The following is a 19,601-nucleotide window of genomic DNA, read 5'->3' on the forward strand; positions in this document are numbered from 1 at the left end:
AAACGACATCTGAGTAAGTTACTTTAAAAAGAACAAGTTACAAATGGTATATTTTATGATACAAATGATTATATTAATGTGCCAATGGGTTAAATGAATTTGTACCGAGTACGCCTCAGACTTGAAGTCATTTTGTAAATATTCTTAATCATATCATGCTATACGAGTATGTTGTTACATTGGAGTATCATGAATTCACTTATATTGCTAATTTTTCTTAATATGGTTAGTCGAGTAAACGAAGGATGTCGAATAGATAAAAAAAATTAAATATGAACTAAATTATGGGTAACATATAAAAAACAAAATCGACAGTTACCATGGTCGGGAGGGTAGAGATGAGGAACTTAACATCAAGATTCCTCTTCTAGGTAATTTCTTAGAAGGAAACTCCACTGAAGCGTGTGTCGGCGCGGAATCTCTTTTAATTCTTAATTATATTTTCTATAAAGTTTTTTTTTTTTGTGTATAGTATTGTGCAGAAGAGCTTCTCGAATATGGTGATGCGATGATCAATGGCCATGCTCAGCTCGATAATTTCATTGGCATTCAGTTTGCGCTTGTTGGACAAACGCTTCACTAACTCCTCCCGCTCCGCAGCTTTCTGTTGCTCCGCAGTTGGTGTCGTGGGTAAACCATCCCCGCCAGCTCCCTCAACTACATCGGTGCCGACTCCGCCGCAAGGTTCGCAGTTTCCTTCGATTTCATTGTCATAGTCCAGAGGACGATACTCAATGAGCAGAGGCCAAACACTTTGGCGAGGCACTGTTAAATTCGAGTTGTGCAACTTGCAGTTGCGTTCACGTGATGAGAAGGCGAATGATAGATGTGCCATGGTTATATTCTGGACCCAAATCGGTTGTGTAATGTGCTGAAATTGTTTGATGTTTATGGGCAGAAGCTCGTTGGTGAGCAAACATTTCTCCAAATCAAATTCCGAAATCTGTAGCTTAAAGCTCCACTCGAATTTGCGTTCATCGCCAGTGATAAACAAAGAAGATTTGCACTATATTTTCCTATAATGTATAGATATTAATACTAACGTTAGTTCGTAGGTTAGATAATGCTCGCCGTAGAGATAGAACTGAGCAGTTACGCTCAGAGGCAGCACTTCATCTGGTTGCATATTTAGAATTTCTTGGCTCACATTAATGAGCCGACGATGTGGACAATGGAAGAGTTTTTGGAACTGATTAAACCCCACTCGAGTCTGTTGTGGTTGGCACTGACAATTCTGAATACGCCTCAGTTTAATGTTGAGGGGCTTCGCTGACATGTTCCGCAGCCAGAAGATCATCTTCAGCGGCTGACTTTGTATTTGACGTATCGGAATAGTGAGAACATGTTCGTGCTCCTTCTTATTAGACCGCAGTTTCTTGTTGAGACTAAGATAGAGGATGGAATGATGTAAAATATTTTAATTTCCGTCACTTCACTCACCCTGTTATATCGAAACTCTCCCAGTAATAGATCTTTAATATAGGCGGACGCACAACGGTCAAGTTTTCCACCATTAACTTCTGATAGACGATGGCAGGCTTGAGAGCGCCTGTGCAAGAAGATTTTGCCATTTTTTGTTTGGTTTAAGTACTTATATTTGTATTCCTATTTAGTATATAAATTCTACAGTAGTTGCTTTGATTTTGAAGTGTAAAATTTATTTGTTTTTATTTCTCTGTTTTTATACTTTCTATAATTTACTATTCTCATAAATTTGTTGGACTTGAAAAAAAGGAATTTTCTGCAAAGGTCTCTTTAAATTTATTTTAATAATCATTAGCAGCAGCTGTAAAGAACCAATTTATTACTTGCAATCTCTTTAATATTATTTGTATTTGAAAACTATAAACATTTCACAACTGTTTTAATACCTGCTACCCATAGGCTAGAAGGGTATTATGTTTGTGCCGGCAGGAAATTTATGTGACAGGTAGAAGAAGGCAGCTCCGGCCCCATAAAGTATATATATTCTTGATCAGCATCAACAGCCGAGGCGATCTAGCTATATCCGTCTGTTCCGCAATATTCTGGTTTCAAAATGGGTAGCGGGTATCTCACAGTCGAGCACACTCGACTGTAGCTTTCTTACTGGTACAGTTATAAATCTGGCACTGTTCTTCCATTTGTTGGTCGAATTCATCTGTCTAATAAGAAGAATATAAATACACTTATAGCACCCACTATAATACACTGCTTTGTGTAATTATTATTACCTTTCCATTAACTAATGTAAGAAAGAAACGAATATGTGTAGAAATTAATCAATTCAGTTGTACTGAATAGAAGAAAATATATTTGTTTTTTTGGGAGCTGCAAGCTTCCGCTTTATTCGGATATCAAATAAAACTAAAGTACAAAAGTGGACATATGCTGCAAGTCAGTTAAGATGGGACAAAGCTTCTTTTATATTTATATAAAACGGATGATGAAATCAAAGATCGAAGTGTGAAATGCAATTGTGTTTAAAATTGCGTTTTGACATGTCAGCATTCGCTGTTGAGTTTACATTTAGGTTTGCGCGCTATGATCTGGGCTTTACGTTAATTGTGTTTATGCTAAGGCATAATTGTTTACATCAAAAATGACTGCGCAATTGGAATCGGACTAATTGGAAATATGCTGAAGTGAGAAATTTAAAGTGTTTATATTTCCAATAAGATTTGTTATGTTAGCTGGGTGATAACTTAGATCAATTCTTAAATTACATTAATATTCAAGGTTCGACTGAAAGGATGTCTACAGGATAATCATAAGTTCACTGAGTTTAAAGTATTTGCACCTCTACTAAAAGCATTTAGAGACTTAAAATTTGCTACATCAAAACATAAATTGAATGCAATAAAAACTGATCCATTTCCATACAAAAAATAAATCACTGCATTAAATAGTCGATTGTTTTATTTTTCAGAACGCTATTTCTTAATGCACCAATTATATATAAATGATTACAAAATTAAGTCAAATATGGGAATTTCAGCTTTTCAGTTTATCACTTCTTCATCGCTTCTTTGGGGCGAATTAGCATCTTAACTTCTTTAAGTAAAATGTACTTATGAGTGTCCCACCAATATAGAACTTCATAACGTTCATTTAAACTATTGCATAAGAAACAACAAAAATCTTTAATTATGTGTATTCCTTCGAAAATAAAAATTTGCAATATTTACCTAGTAATACAATACTCGTACCACCAGGCACTTTCAAACAAGGCTGCGCAATTACCATCATGTTTGTCGTTGTCGTGATCGAATGTTGAGAATTTCATGTTTTCATTGTATCTCATGCCATCCCTAATAGTTCCATTGAATTTACCCAAACTCAGTGCATATCCATTATCTTCATCAGATATTTTGAAGTCGTCATAACGAACGTTGTAGGCTCTTCCATTCCGAGCAACCAAATGTATGTAAAGTTCGAAACGCTGCAAGCTCGTCATACGATGTAATTTCTCTAATCCAAGAAAGAAATCACCCTCAAAAGAACCGAAACCTCTGCGATACGTTGCCCAATCCCTATCGAAATTCTCATCTCCCCCAACTCGTTGTTGTATTACAATCCATCCAGGTCCAGCTAACTGACTATCGCACAAAACATTGAATAAACCTATGCCAGAGACATTGAGTTGATGAACTCCTGAATAATCTCCGAAAGGGAGACATGTTGTGGGACTTAATTTATCAAGTTCAGATTGACATAACTGATTTTGCTTTACTTTATCTATTAGCTTAGTTTCACTTTCTTTTAATTTCAAATGAATCTTTTTCTGTTCTTCTCTAATGTTCTCTGATGTCGTATTTAATTTGTTGATTTCTGAACGACATAACTGAATATCTTTTTCATGCTTTATTAATATAGATTTACACTTCTCTAATTCCAACTCTAGTGTTTTCTGATGTTCTGTCTTATTTTTAATAATCTCACTAAATCTTTCATCTTTTTCAATTAAACTAGAATTAACAGATTTTAATTGAACTTGACTATTTTCTAAGTTGGTGGATTTATCTGTTAGTTGTTCTTTTAACTTAAGAATAATATTTTGTTGTGAATTAATTTCAGATTCAGATTTATCAACTTTATTTTGACACAATTGCAAATCGTTTTCCCCTTTGATTACTTTGGTTTTATACTCATTTAATAGAGCTGCCTCCTTCACGAATGTTTCATGAATTCTTACAATTTCATGATATTTTTCCATAAGATCAGAATTTAATTCACTTATCTGCTTTTCCTTAGTTTCACTTTGTTCTATCTCATTTCTAACCTGCCTGAAATAATCTAGCAAAGGTTTAACAGTTTTGTAGTTATGAAGGCGGCACTGTTCTTCCATTTTTCGGTCTGATTCACATGTCTGATAGGAAGAAAACGTATACACTTTAATCACTCTTTATTGTTCTTAGTATTATGTCTTTAATCTCACTTCATCTCCAGTTGTTGTAGCCACCAAGAATATTTGAAGGACCATCAGTAACAAAACTCCGTTAAAATTTATTCTGCCCATTTTAAATGTATCGACCGCAAACAAAATGAATTTGAAACTGACTATTTCGTTAAACTCATTGAATGTCTGAAGCGGATGCGGATTCCGCTCAATAGATCTGAACGAGAGAGGTCAAGTAATGATAGCCTAGACTCTCGGCCTAGATTCTCAGTCGGCAGAAGAGATTTCAATGTCGGATGATTGTCTGGAATTTTTTTTGAGAGAGAGAGATACTCTTTTCCCTTTTTGAATAAGAGTAACACAATGCCTTATTATTCTCTAAATATACCGAATTAATATACAAAACTACCAAAAACTATATTTGGTATATTGATATAGTACTAAATTTAATTAAAATAGATTTGGTATATTTTAGTATTTTTAATGGTATATTAATTTGGTGTTTTTCTTTTAAAATAATACCGTACTCTTTTGGTCTTAGCCATAGAGTACTAAACATTCCAGATTGTCAGTCAAAGCAGTTAAGACAGACAGACAGACAGACGGACATTTTTAAATGGTTGACGCTCATCAAGGATATATATACTTTATGGGATCGTAGATAACTCTTCACATACATTTACTGCAGTTACCCATAGGGTAGCAGGTATAAATATGAACATTTCTCAACTGAATCTTTTTTATTTAAATGTATTAAGGAAATAAGGAAAAACAAGGTAAAAATCATAATTTAAGTGTGGGAGGCGAATTGTGTAAATTCATCGGGACTGATCGCATTACTCAAAATTATGTATTCGGAAGAACAAATTGAAACAGATATGGGAAATGAGATGTGAGAGTAAATAAAGAGATTCTAGTGAGCGACCAATATATTTGAATAGAAGAGTTTCAAATTTCTCAACTTTTTGTTTTTTGCTGTTCTAAATATTGACGCACCCTACTTTAGTCATCTCACTATCTGCACTTGCTTATCACTGTCTTCGCAAAGCTTTTGCAAAAGCTCGGCTTACCATGCTGGGCAGTGGCGTACAGTCGAAAGCTTAGAAGTAGAGAAAATCAATTAGACAAAGTAGACGTATTTATTGTCTCTCGGCAACCGAATTTGTATAACTACACGGATTCTGCAATATTATAATCTGGCAGAGAAAACCAGATCACCCCCACAATAGGGAGAATATATGCGAGGATTGACGTATATAAATGAATAGTGCAGTGATAAATTCGAAAACTAATACAGGTATGAAGTGGAAATAATTGTGAGTGCAGTGATAACCAATATCTCTTCATTATACAAGTTCGGCTAATCGAGCTCGGCACCGACGGATGATTGTCTCTGTCTAGTGGTCCATTCAACCTCTATGACAACTATAGAGCGCTGTGTGACCCTAGTGAACCCTAGTATCAATAATCCATTGCGTGCACGAATTTGGTTGAAAGTCACGAGGTTGGCTGCTCATCGGAGCACCACAGACTCTGATTCTGACGGTCCACCACATACATACACACAAAGATCACGACCTGGCATAAAATTGATTATTGATGGATCGTATGTGCCTGAAGACCAGGCATACACTGGATGAGTAACTCGTTGTACAACAACAGTACAACAATCCACAATGCAACAACAATAAATTCTTTTTATATAGTATCAATCAATCCATAATTGCTTGCTATGATTTGCTGAGAAGCGACACGAATTTCATCGTCTGTATCTTCTTGTTATTTTGTACTAAATTAGTAAACATAAAAGCAATAATTGTAATAGAAAATTGTTGAGGCATACTCGTGGATACAACAAATTGAAATAATTCTGATTTTTGGTACATTTATATTAATCATCTGTATATTTTTTCATATAGCACATTATCATCGTAATTTATTCGGCACTTATCTTCGTCATGGTACCACGACCGTAAGAAAACGACATCTGAGTAAGTTACTTTAAAAAGTACAAGTTACAAATGGTATATTTTATGATACAAATGATTATATAAATGTGCCAATGGGTTAAATGAATTTGTCCCGAGTACGCCTCAGACTTGAAGTCATTTTGTAAAATTCTTAATCATATCATGCGAGTATGTTGTTACATTGGAGTATCATGAATTCACTTATATTGCTAATTTTTCTTAATATGGTTAGTCGAGTAAACGAAGGATGTCGAATAGATAAAAAAATTAAATATGAACTAAATTATGGGTAACTTATAAAAATAAAATCGACAGTTACCATGATCGGGAGGGTAGAGATGAGGAACTTAACATCTAGATTCCTCTTCTAGGTAATTTCTTAGAAGGAAACTCCACTGAAGCGTGTGTCGGCGCGGAATCTCTTTTAATTCTTAATTATATTTTCTATAAAGTTTTTTTTGTGTATAGTATTGTGCAGAAGAGCTTCTCGAATATGGTGATGCGATGATCAATGGCCATGCTCAGCTCGATAATTTCATTGGCATTCAGTTTGCGCTTGTTGGACAAACGCTTCACTAACTCCTCCCGCTCCGCAGCCTTCTGTTGCTCCGCAGTTGGTGTCGTGGGTAAACCATCCCCGGCAGCTCCCTCAACTACCTCGCTGCCAACTCCAAGGTTCGCAGTTTCCTTCGATCCCAGATTCTCGACTTTGTCTTCGTTATTGCGCACATGCACTCGAATATTTAGTTGGAGAAAATGTTTATGGGCGTGCTCCACATCTGCAGCTTAAATCTGCTCCACTCAAATTTGCGTTCATCGCCAGTTCTAAGCAAAGAAGATTTTGAACTATATTTTCCTATAGTATATACATACATATTAATGCTTACGTTAGTTCGTAGGTTAGATAATGCTCGCCGTAGACGCACAACGGTCAAGTTTTCCACCATTAACTTCTGATAGACGATGGCAGGCTTGAGAGCGCCTGTGCAAGAAGATTTTGCCATTTTTTTAAGTACATATATTTGTATTCCTATCTAGTATAGTATAGTAGTTGCTTTGATTTTGAAGTGTAAAACTTGCTTATTTTGAAGTTTTTATTTTTTTTTTTTCCTGTTTCCACACTTTCTATAATTTACTATTCTCATAAACTTGTTAGACTTGAAAAGAGGAATTTTCTTCAAAGGTCTCTTTAAATTTATTTTAATAATCATTAGCAGCAGCTGTAAAGATCCAACTTATTACTTGCAATCTCTTTTATTTGTATTTGAAAACTTTGAACATTTCACAACTGTTTTTATACCTGCTACCCATAGGCTAGAAGGGTATTATGTTTGTGCCGGCAGGAAATTTATGTGACAGGTAAAAGAAGGCAGCTCCGGCCCCATAAAGTATATATATTCTTAATCAGCATCAACAGTCGAGATGATCTGTTCCGAAATATTTTGATTTCAAAATGGGTAGCGGGTATCTCACAGTCGAGCACACTCAACTGTAGCTTTCTTACTTGTATAGTTATAAATCCGGCACTGTTCTTCCATTTGTTGGTCGAATTCATCTGTCAAATAAGAGGAAAATAAATATACTTATAGCACCCACTATAATACACTGCTTTGTGGAATTATTATAACCTTTCCATTAACTAATGTAAGAAAGAAACGAATATGTGGTGGGACATAGCTTCTTTATATTTATATAAAACGAATGATGAAATCAAAGATCGAAGTGTGAAATGCAATTGTGTTTACAATTGCGTTTTGACATGTCAGTGCATTAAATAGTCGATCGTTTTATTTTTTCAGAACGCAATTTCTTATGCACCAATTATACATATATAAATGATTACATAATTGAGTCAAATATGGGAATTTCAGCTTTTCAGTTTATCACTTCTTCACCGCTTCTTTGGGGCGAATTAGCATCTTAACTTCATTAAGGAAAATGTACTTATGAGTGTCCCACCAATATAAACAACAAAAATCTTTAATTATGTGTATTCCTTCGAAAATAAAAATTTGCAATATTTACCTACTAATACAATACTCGTACCACCAGGCACTTTTAAACCAGGCTGCGCAATTACCATCATGTTTGTCGTTGTCCTGATCGAATGTTGTGAATTTCATGTTTTCAGAGTATCTCATGCCATCCCCAGCAGTTCCATTGAATTTACCCAAACTCAGTGCATATCCATTATCTTCATCAGATATTTTGAAGTCGTCATAACGAGCGTCTAAGGTACTTCCATTCTCATCAACCAAATGTATGTAAAGTTCGAAACGCTGCAAGCTCGTGATACGATGTAATTTCTCTAATCCAAGAAAGAAATCACTTTCAGGAGAACCAAAACCTTTGCGATACATTGCCCAATCCCTATCGAAATTCTCATCTCCCCCAACTCGTTGTTGTATTACAATCCATCCAGGTCCAGCTAACTGACTATCGCACAAAACATTGAATAAACCTATGCCAGAGACATTGAGTTGATGAACTCCTGGATCTTCTCCGAAAGGAATGCATGTTGTGGGAGTTAATTTATCAAATTCAGATTGGCTTAGCTTAGTTTCATTTTCTTTATCTATTAGCTTAGTTTCACTTTCTGTTAATTTCAATTGAATCTTTTTCTGTTCTTCTCTAATGTTCTCTGATGTCCTATTTAATTTGTTGACTTCTGAAAATAACTGAATATCTTTTTCATGCTTTATTAATATAGATTTACACTTCTCTAATTCCAACTCTAGTGTTTTCTGATGTTCTGTCTTATTTTTAATAATCTCACTAAATCTTTCATCTTTTTCAATTAAACTAGAATTAACAGATTTTAATTGAACTTGACTATTTTCTAAGTTGGTGGATTTATCTGTTAGTTGTTCTTTTAACTTAAGAATAATATTTTGTTGTGAATTAATTTCAGATTCAGATTTATCAACTTTATTTTGACACAATTGCAAATCGTTTTCCCCTTTGATTACTTTGTTTCTATACTCATTTAATAGAAATGCCTCCTTCACGAATGTTTCATGAATTCTTACAATTTCATGATATTTTTCCATAAGATCAGAATTTAATTCACTTATCTGCTTTTCCTTATTTTCACTTTGTTCTATCTCATTTCTAACCTGCCTGAAATAATCTAGCAAAGGTTTAACAGTTTTGTAGTTATGAAGGCGGCACTGTTCTTCCATTTTTCGGTCTGATTCACATGTCTGATAGGAAGAAAACGTATACACTTTAATCACTCTTTATTCTTCTTAGTATTATGTCTTTGATCTCACTTCATCTCCAGTTGTTGTAGCCACCAAGAATATTTGAAGGACCATCAGTAACAAAACTCCGTTAAAATTTATTCTGCTCATTTTAAATGTTTTGACTGCCCGCAAACAAATTAAATTTGGAACTGAATATTTCGTTAAAGTCATTGAATGTCTGAAGCGGATGTGGATTCCGCTCAATAGATCTGAACGAGAGAGGTCAAGTAATGATAATCTAGAGTCTCGGCCTTGACTCGGCAGAAGAGATTTCAATGTCGGATGATTGTCTGGAATTTTTTTGAGAGAGAGACATACTCTTTTCCCTTTTGAATAAGAGTAACACAATGCCTTATTATTCTCTAAATATACCGAATTAATATACTGATATAGTACTAAATAATATAATGATATAGTACTAAATTTAATTAATATAGCTTTGGTATATTTTATTATTTTTAATGGTATATTAATTTGGTGTTTTTCTTTTAAAATAATACCGTACTCTTTTGGTCTTAGCCATAGAGTACTAAACATACCAGATTGTCAGTCAAAGCAGCAAAGACAGACAGACAGACAGACGGACGTTTTTAAATCGTTGACGCTCATCAAGGATATATATACTTTATGGGATCGTAGATAACTCTTCACATACATTTACTGCAGTTACCCTTTGGGTAGCAGGTATAAATATGAACATTTCTCAATTGAATCTTTTTTAATTAAATGTATTAATGAAATAAGGAAAAACAAGGTAAAAATCATAATTTAAGTGTGGGAGGCGAATTGTGTAAATTCATCAGGACTGATCGCATTACTCAAAATTATGTATTCGGAAGAACAAAATTGAAACAGATATGAGAAATGAGATGTGAGAGTAAATAAAGAGATTCTAGTGAGCGACCAATATATTTGAATAGAAGAGTTTCAAATTTCCCAACTTTTTGTTTTTTGCTGTTCTAAATATTGACGCTACTTTAGTCATCTCACTATCTGCACTTGCTTATCACTGTCTTCGCAAAGCTTTTGCAAAAGCTCGGCTTACCATGCTGGGCAGTGGCGTACAGTCGAAAGCTTAGCAGTAGAGATGAAAAATAATTGTGAGTGCAGTGATAACCAATATCAATTAGACAAAGTAGACGTATTTATTGTCTCTCGGCAACCGAATTTACAGACTCTGATTCTGACGGTCCACCACATACACACAAAGATCACGGCCTGGCATTACCTTGATTATTAATGGATCGTTTGTGCCTAAAGACCAGGAATACACTGGATGAGTAGCTCGTTGTACAACAACAGTACAACAATCCACAATGCAACAACAATAAATTCTTTTTATATAGTATCAATCAATCCATAATTGTTTGCTAAATTAGTAAACATAAAAGCAATAATTGTAATAGAAAATTGTTGAGGCATACTCGTGGATACAACAAATTGAAATAATTCTGATTTTTGGTGCATTTATATTAATCATCTGTATATTTTTTCATATAGCACATTATCATCGTAATTTATTCGGCACTTATCTTCGTCATGGTACCACGACCGTAAGAAAACGACATCTGAGTAAGTTACTTTAAAAAGTACAAGTTACAAATGGTATATTTTATGATACAAATGATTATATAAATGTGCCAATGGGTTAAATGAATTTGTCCCGAGTACGCCTCAGACTTGAAGTCATTTTGTAAATATTCTTAATCATTTCATATATGTATGTAACAATCGGAGTATGATGAATTCACTTATAATTAAACAAATCACATAAAGTACTTTATAAGTAAACGAAGAAAAGAAGTCGAGTATATAAAAAATGAAATATGAACTAAATTAGGGGTAACTAAAAAAAAAATCGACAGTTACCATGATCGGGAGGGTAGAGATGAGGAACTTAACATCTAGATTCCTCTAATTTCTTGTTTAATTCTTCATTTTATTTTCTTTAAAGCTTTTTTTGTGTATATTCCAATACATTCCGTTTGCGTATTACTATTTGCATGTGTTAGCGTAGCCGCAAGTGATCGAGTGAGGAAGGACGCCGATCAATCCGACGAGCTAGAACCGAACATAGCAAGAATACGCAACCTACCAAGCTCGATAACGGACAATCAGTGCCTTTTAAAGTCTGAAAAGGTTTTGGTACACTACAAGATCACAACTAACACCACGAGAGAGATGTTAGATTAGCCATTCCTCCCACTACATAAGTGATGTAAAATATAAAAGTACTTCTAGTTAATACTTAATACCTTTAAAATTCAACTTCCGTCTGCAATTGCAGCCTGGTCAACAATATGCTGGCTTTGGCACGTTCTCCTAATGGCATTGAGAGTCTGGCATGTTACCCTCAAGGCAGTCGGATTGTGTGTTGCATAATTGTGAGAGCAAAGTGGTCAGCTTGTCGATGCAAATTTTGAGTTTGCTTCATTTAGAGTTCGTTTGATTAGACTGATTGTGTCCAAATGAATCAGAGTTAGCTAAACAACTGAACAGCAATTTAAAGTGGAGCATATTATCAAATATAAAGAGAGAAAACTTCAGTTTTTTAAGAGACTTGAATCAGAAAAAGAAATTAGAATAAGCTAACAATAACAATACTAAATCAGAAAGCGTTTATTCTATTTCTTTCTTTATTTATAATATTTAGATATATTTAAAATGAACACCAACTTATTTCTATGTTAAAGTACTGACTGCAAAGACTTCCGGTTTAAAAGTTTATTCTATTGCTAACTTTGAGTTCAACAATTATTTATTGAATACAAATATTTCTTTGATGTGCGTTTCAAATTGAATTTCGCATTGTTTTCCAATTGATTTATTTTGTATACTATTTGATTATAGTTGAATTAAAGTGTGATAAATGGCAAATAGAAGTGCAGGTCATCGGAATGTTGCATATTCTGATCCAGAGCCGTGTCAATTGTCTGTTTTATGGCCTTTTTGCTGCTTGAATGCTTGGGGCCATCGACGGCAATGGCAAACAATCAAAACAATAGCCCAGCAGAGCGACTGAAAGTAACGAATACATAGAAAGATACAACTAGAGCAACACTAACAGATACAGATACAGATACAGATACAAGGTGCAAAAGAGATGGCAATAGTTGGGCGCGTACCTGGCTGCAATCCACTTGCCACCTTGCCACCTTGCCACCTTGCCACCTTGCCACTTTGCCTCACGGGCAGCTGACGCCAAACTCGTCGTGGTGCAATTCGTTTTGTTAGTCGATTGACAAAATGCCAAAGGCCACATATGAGTGTGTGAATGTGTGTGTGTGTTTGTATGTGTGATTGTGACTGTGACTGTGAGTGCGGCAAACAAACGAGCAAGAAAAAGACATTAGTGCCAACGCACCAACGTCAAAAACAAACTGTCTCCCCCTCTCCCTCCCACTTAGCTTCCCTCCTGTCTGAGCTCAGGCGACAATCTCGTAGAGTGAGTGCATCGAGGCATTGAGGGAAACATCATTTACAGTTAGTTCGAGTACGTTGACAATTCTAGGCAAGCCAGAAAAAAAGAAACGTCCATAAGAGTGGATAAACGACTATTTGAGATACTCTCCACAATGTTCACAGTGGACGCATCTTGGTCCATTATGGGATTATCAATCGAAGCTAATCTGACAGCTCGATCGATTTGCAATAAATAATGAAATAACGGACATGTATCACAAATACTATAACGTCAATGTTATATGAATTTATGCAAGCTGAATCAATAATTAATTATAAATAAGAAGAAGAAGAACTCTTTGTTACACGACTATACTTAAAGCTATTATTCATAGCATTACAACATGTTATTTCAAGTCGATTACAAATTGATTTACTTAACTTTATCGATTTAAGTAGTTTGTATTTAAATATGAGATGGTAAATAATTGATTGCAGCAGATAAACGATATATTTTTCTCCTTTACTCCTTTCCCCCAATGCAATTTTTAATTTATATTGTATTCAAAAGAAAATACTTTTTGTCAGTAACTTCTTCTTATCGTAACTTCTTCTTATTATCGATTTTAAATATCTATTTAATTCTTATTTATTAATAGCTATTTGTTGGTTCTCTACACTATATAATTGCTTAAAATCGTCAACATAAAATTTCATTATATGTATGTTTAAGCAACTTTCATTGTTTAATAATTTGAATGAGTTATGCATCTATAAATGAACCTTTCTGAATTCATACGAAGATATGTATCAATAGTCGATAGCTGCATTTAAACTAAATAGTTTTTCCATGCATTGAAATATAATTTTGAATTCATAATTTATTCACTTGAAGATAAGTGTAATCCAACATTTCTTTCTCAATTATATTTCCTAATTAAATATCCACTTTCAAGTTTTGCAGAGATTGTTTTAATTTACTTCAACTACTTTTTTTCGTTTGTAATGTGTTTGTATTGTCATTTCAAGCGCCATCTTCAAGCTCTTTTTGAATAATTTGTTGACAAATTTAAATTACTTTTTACGCATCGCTCGACAATCTTTCATAATTTATAGTTTATATTTCAAGAATCGCTTTAAATTTGAATCTGAACACGATTAGTTTGATTTATTTAATATATTGCATTTGTCGATTCTGCTTTAATATTAGCTGTAAATTTAAATTAATGGCAATCGAGTTTTATGTTAACTGCTTTGGCTGACAATCTGGTATATTTTGTCATCTGTGGTATATTTCGGATTGTGGTACTTCAAAGATATACCACATATGACTTTCAGTATATTTTAGTACATTTGCTGTATATTATTATGAGATTACTTTAAGTGATGTACTTCCACAATGATATTGCAATTGGTTTCTTAATTCATATTATTAATATACTCTAAATATATTTCTTGGTTTCTATTTTCGTTTCGACAATCATTGAATATTTCACCTATATGTTTAATTATTTTAAATTACTTCGTAATTTGGAGTAATTTAAACAACTTCTTAGTATTGTTCCGCAATGATTCATACATTGCTGTCTTGATTTATATTTTCGAATTCGAGGCACTAAAATTTATTTTCTTAGTTTGAACTATGTTTTATGCACTCTAAACATAAATAATTGTATTTTCTTTTCGACAATCATTCAATATATCAATTATATGCTTGTTTATTATAAATTAGGTTTTAAGCACTGTTCCACATTGATTCTTATATTGCTTTCTTTATTGACATATAGTATTTAGTAATTTAAAGTACTTTTTAAGTACATACTTTAAATATATTTGATAGATTGTACTTTCATTTCAACAATCATTGAATATTTCTCCTATATAATTGATTAAATGAAATTACTTTTGAAACACTGTGTTCGACAATGTGAAGCATAAACCTTTATTTTATTTGCACACTTGCCTTCCACTTCATGGTTTCTAATGCTGCAACTGAGCAGCACTTCTATCAATCATGGCAGTTCATAAAGAGTTTGTTCCCATATTTGCTCTCTCTCTCTATCTCTCACTATATATCTCTCTCTCTCTCTGTGTGTGCTTTCTTTTACTGCGATATAAAACATAATCGCCAGCAAATCGCAGGCAGAGCGTACTGAAGTGCAGTCAGTCAATCGTCGAGCAGTGTATCAATCATTCCTTTGACAGCGTCGCCCCCTCAAACACTGTTGTTGTTGTAGTTGTTGTTGCTGGGATTCCCAACTCGGCAATAACAATGGCATAAATGCATGGCCAGAAGACACAAGACAGCAGACAGTAGAAGGCCTAACACACACACACACACACCTGCACACACACACACGTACACAACACTCACGCACACACACACACACACATGTCTGTACAAATGCTGAGCGTGTTTCGTTCCATTTCCATTCCATGCCAAAGCACTCAAAATGTCACTCAAACGTGTTTCATTCTCAGCTGTTTCGCTTGCTGTTCTTACCAAACAGAGAGAGAGAGAGACTGAGAGAGAGAAAGGGTTCGAAACATTTTAATTTAAGGCAGCTAAACATGTTTTGTGTTTGCAGATTTCGAGTCGCCAAATGCTTCAGTGTGACAACTTGTTGGACAATCGTTGTGGTTTCTCTCTCTCTCTCTCTCTCTTCCTCTCCCTCTCCCTCTCTAACTCACTTGACTTTTGCCCTGTTTTTGGTCAAACGTTTTGTGGCTACATTTAAAGTCAATCAAAAAGTTGACGCAACTCGTTCTCTATTCTTCGTCTTTGTCATAATTATGACTTTATTAAATTGTATATCAACTAATTACGCATTGTGTGTGTGTGTGTGGGTGTGTGCGTCAGTCTGTCTCTACTCCATTAGCATATGGCAATTAAAAAGTTGTTGCATAAAACAACGTGGAAATTGTCACCTTTGTCTCTTGTTCTCTGCCTTTCGCACTTCAGATATTATAATTGAAAATCTCCTCGAAGCGTGAAGCAGAATATAATCGCTTGCAGCCTCAGGGAATGAAACAGCTTTTGCATTTTTATACCCGCTACCGATAGGGTAGAAGGGTATTATAACTTTGTGCCGACAGGCAATGCATGTAACAGGTAGAAGGAGGTATCTACGACCCTATAAACTATATAATATGTATATTCTTGATCAGCATCAACAGCCGAGACGATCTCGCCAATTCCGTCTGTTCCGCAATACTTTGGTTTCAAAATGGGTAGCGGGTATCTCACAGTCGAGCACACTCGACTTGTATAGTTATAAATCTGACACTGTTCTTCCATTTGTTGGTCGAATTCATCTGTCTAATAAGAAGAATATAAATACACTTATAGCACCCACTATAATACACTGCTTTGTGTAATTATTATTACCTTACCATCAACTTATGTTGCAAAAATAAAATTTTTAATGTATTATTAGTAACAAAACTGAATCATTTATGTTTAGATAAGAAACGAGTATGTGTAGATCAATTCTTAAATTACATTAATATTCAAGGTTCGACTGAAGGTTCGACGGATAATCATAAATTTGAAAGCGTGTAAAGATTTAAAATTTGCTACATCAAAACATACAATAAATGCAATAAAAACTGAAATATTTGCATTCAAAAAATAAATCGCTGCATTAAATAGTCGATCGTTTTATTTTTCAGAACGCAATTTCTTAATGAACCAATTATAAATAAATTATTACATAATATTGGGAATTTCAGCTTTTCAGTTTATCACTTCTTCATCGCATCTTTGGGGCGAATTAGCATCTTAACTTCATTAAAGAAAACTAACTCATTGGAACATGGAATTGGTGCATATAAATGACTGCATAAGAAACAACAAAAATATATAATTATGTGAATTCCTTCGAAAATAAAATTTGCAATATTTACCAATGAGAACAATAATCGTACCACCAGCCACTTTCACCATAGACTGCGCAATTATCATCATCATCTTTGTCGTTGTCGTGATCGAATGTTGTGAATTTCATGTTTTCACTGTGTTTCATGCCACTCCCAAAAATAGTTCCATTGAATTTACCCAAACTCAGTGCATATCCATTATCTTCATCTGATATTTTAAAGTCGTCATAACGAGCTTTGTAGGTTCTTCCTCTGCGAGGAACCATATGTATGTAAAGTTCGAAACGCTGCAAGCTCGTCATACGATGTAATTTCTCTAATCCAAGAAAGAAATCACTTTCAAAAGAACCGAAACCTTTGCGATACGTTGCCCAATCCCTATTGAAATTCTCATTTCCCCCAACTCGTTGTTGTATTACAATCCATCCAGGTCCAGCTAACTGACTATCGCACAATACATTGAATAAACCTATGCCAGAGACATTGAGTTGATGAACTCCTGGATCTTCTCGAATGGGATGCATGTTGTGGGACTTAATTTATAGAGTTCAGATTGACTAATCTTAGTTTCACATTCATTTAATTTCAATTGAATCTTTTTCTGTTCTTCTCTAATGTTCTCTGATGTCCTATTTAATTTGTTGATTTTTGAGCGACATAACTTAATATCATTTTCATGCTTTATTATTATAGATTTACTTTTCTCTAATTCCAACTCAAGTGTTTTCTGATGTTCTGTATTATTCTCACTAAATCTTTTTATATTTTCATCTTTTTCAATTAATCCAGAATTAACAGATTTTAATTGAACTTGACAAGTTTCTAAGTTGGTGGATTTATCTGTTAGTTGTTCTTTTAATGAATTAATTTCAGATTCAGATTTATCAAATTTATTTTGACACAATTGCAAATCGTTTTCCCCTTTGATTACTTTGTTTTTATACTCATTTAATAGAAATGCCTCCTTCACGAATGTTTCATGAATTCTTACAATTTCATGATATTTTTCCATTAGATCAGAATTTAATTCACTTATCTGCTTTTCCTTAGTTTCACTTTGTTCTAACTCATTTCTAACCTGCCTGAAGTAATCTAGCAAAGGTTTAACAGTCTTGTAGTTATGAAGCCGGCACTGTTCTTCCATTTTTCGATCTGATTCACACGTCTGATAGGAAGAAAATTAATCACTCCTTATTCTTCTTAGTATTATGTCTTTGATCTCACTTCATCTCCAGTTGTTGTAGCCACCAAGAATATTTGAAGGATCATCAGTAAGAAAACTCCGTTAAGTTTTATTCTGCCCATTTTAAATGTTTCGACTGCCGGCAAACAAAATAAATTTGGAACTGAATTTCGTTATTTCGTTAAAGTAATTGAATGTCTGAAGCGGATGTGGATTCCGCTCAATAGATCTGAACGAGAGAGGTCAAGTAATGATAATCTAGAGTCTCGGCCTTGACTCGGCGGAAGAGATTTCAATGTCGGATGATTGTCTGGAATTTTTTTTAATTTCGAAAAAATAAATAAAATAAAAATATAAGAAATATATAGCAATAGGTTCTGTTTTGTTTTCTTCTTGAAGACCCATCGACAACAACATTGTTTTTAATTTCTTTTAGTCGCGTGTTGACAGTGGGGTCAATCTCCGAAGTACTCGAAATTATGCTCGAATACTTTCGAAACGACAATGGGACTGAGTTTTTATTAATATATAAATGCTGACAACTATTTGGTTAGCAAATTTAAAAACAACTTGATTAAGTTAATAAGAGTATAATTGAGTTTTACCTTCTATGGGTAGCGGGTATAAAAATCTCTACTACATATACGAATATTTCGCTTTAACGCGCTTAACGAGTGTATCAAAGTGGGTATCATCAAAGCCAAAACTGATTAACTGATCAATTATATAACCAACACTGGCTGTTCTCTTGATTTGAGGGGATTACTTTCAATTGGATTTAGCGGAATGTTCAACCCCGAAAGTGCAGTTTGCACTTTAATGCAGTGTCGAGTTTGTGGTTACCAAATATTCTAATGCTCAAGAACAATGCCACAGAGAGTGGAGAAGGAGATGGAGACGGAGGCGGAGCTGCGGTTGGGTTTCGTGGCTTGAAGCAAACAATTATTGTTATTACAATTGAAATGCAGCGTTGGCCAGCCTCGGTCTCCCCTGCCCCTTTCCATCGTCGCACTCCGCAATTGCTTTTGCAATTCCCCCGCTCGGTTATGGCGCTTTGTGTGACGCTATCAAAATTACACACCTTGCAGCAGCAGCAGCAGCAGCAGTGAATGTGGAAATGTGGAAAGGACGATGAGAGAACGAGATGTGCACCTCATGGGAGGAGAAATGTGGACAATTGTTCTGGCTGTACTTTGTACATTGTAATGCAAATTACGTATACGCCATGTTGACTGCTTCTGCTTCTGCTTCTATTGCTGTTGCTGTTGCCGGTGCATTTGCATGCCGCCACAGCATCGTTTGCTTTTTAGTTTTTAGTTAACCCAAAGTGCAGGATTAGTCTGGTCGGGGAGAGAGTGCTTTGCCACAGTTTCATTCTATTTCATTTTTAATACTCCACGAAATGCGACTAACAAACATCTCCCCACATCGCATTCTCCTTTATATTCTTGACAGTTTAAAAGCTAAACAGAAAGAAAGAAAAACAAGAGCAAAGTGTTTACGTACTCAACGGTCAAGTTTTGTGCGAAAATTTCTTGAAAGCT

General features: G+C 34.5%; 2 protein-coding genes and 2 long non-coding RNA genes across 4 annotated transcripts; all 4 read right to left on the bottom strand.

The window, feature by feature from the left end:
* Positions 1 to 409: 409 nt before the first annotated feature.
* Positions 410 to 1,614, bottom strand: LOC133835268 (uncharacterized). The gene is made up of 3 exons (XM_062265261.1): positions 1,441 to 1,614; positions 1,044 to 1,385; positions 410 to 986 (listed from the first exon to the last, which is right to left on the bottom strand). The coding sequence occupies exons 1-3, from the start codon at positions 1,569 to 1,571 to the stop codon at positions 425 to 427; spliced, it is 1,035 nt and encodes a 344-aa protein (XP_062121245.1). The 5' UTR covers positions 1,572 to 1,614; the 3' UTR covers positions 410 to 424.
* Positions 1,615 to 2,915: 1,301 nt separating this feature from the next.
* Positions 2,916 to 3,914, bottom strand: LOC133850688 (ficolin-1-like). The gene is made up of 2 exons (XM_062286850.1): positions 3,168 to 3,914; positions 2,916 to 3,095 (listed from the first exon to the last, which is right to left on the bottom strand). The coding sequence occupies exons 1-2, from the start codon at positions 3,434 to 3,436 to the stop codon at positions 2,990 to 2,992; spliced, it is 375 nt and encodes a 124-aa protein (XP_062142834.1). The 5' UTR covers positions 3,437 to 3,914; the 3' UTR covers positions 2,916 to 2,989.
* A 157-nt stretch (positions 3,915 to 4,071) lies between these two features.
* Positions 4,072 to 4,507, bottom strand: LOC133850689 (uncharacterized). The gene is made up of 2 exons (XR_009895682.1): positions 4,418 to 4,507; positions 4,072 to 4,348 (listed from the first exon to the last, which is right to left on the bottom strand). It is a non-coding gene; the product is annotated as an uncharacterized LOC133850689 (long non-coding RNA).
* A 12,300-nt stretch (positions 4,508 to 16,807) lies between these two features.
* On the bottom strand, positions 16,808 to 18,315 carry LOC133835291 (uncharacterized). The gene is made up of 3 exons (XR_009893543.1): positions 18,099 to 18,315; positions 16,902 to 18,039; positions 16,808 to 16,833 (listed from the first exon to the last, which is right to left on the bottom strand). It is a non-coding gene; the product is annotated as an uncharacterized LOC133835291 (long non-coding RNA).
* Between the last annotated feature and the right edge of the window lie 1,286 nt (positions 18,316 to 19,601).

The sequence above is a fragment of the Drosophila sulfurigaster genome, chromosome 2L (genome assembly GCF_023558435.1).
Source record: "Drosophila sulfurigaster albostrigata strain 15112-1811.04 chromosome 2L, ASM2355843v2, whole genome shotgun sequence".
In the NCBI taxonomy this organism is placed as follows: domain Eukaryota; kingdom Metazoa; phylum Arthropoda; class Insecta; order Diptera; family Drosophilidae; genus Drosophila; species Drosophila sulfurigaster.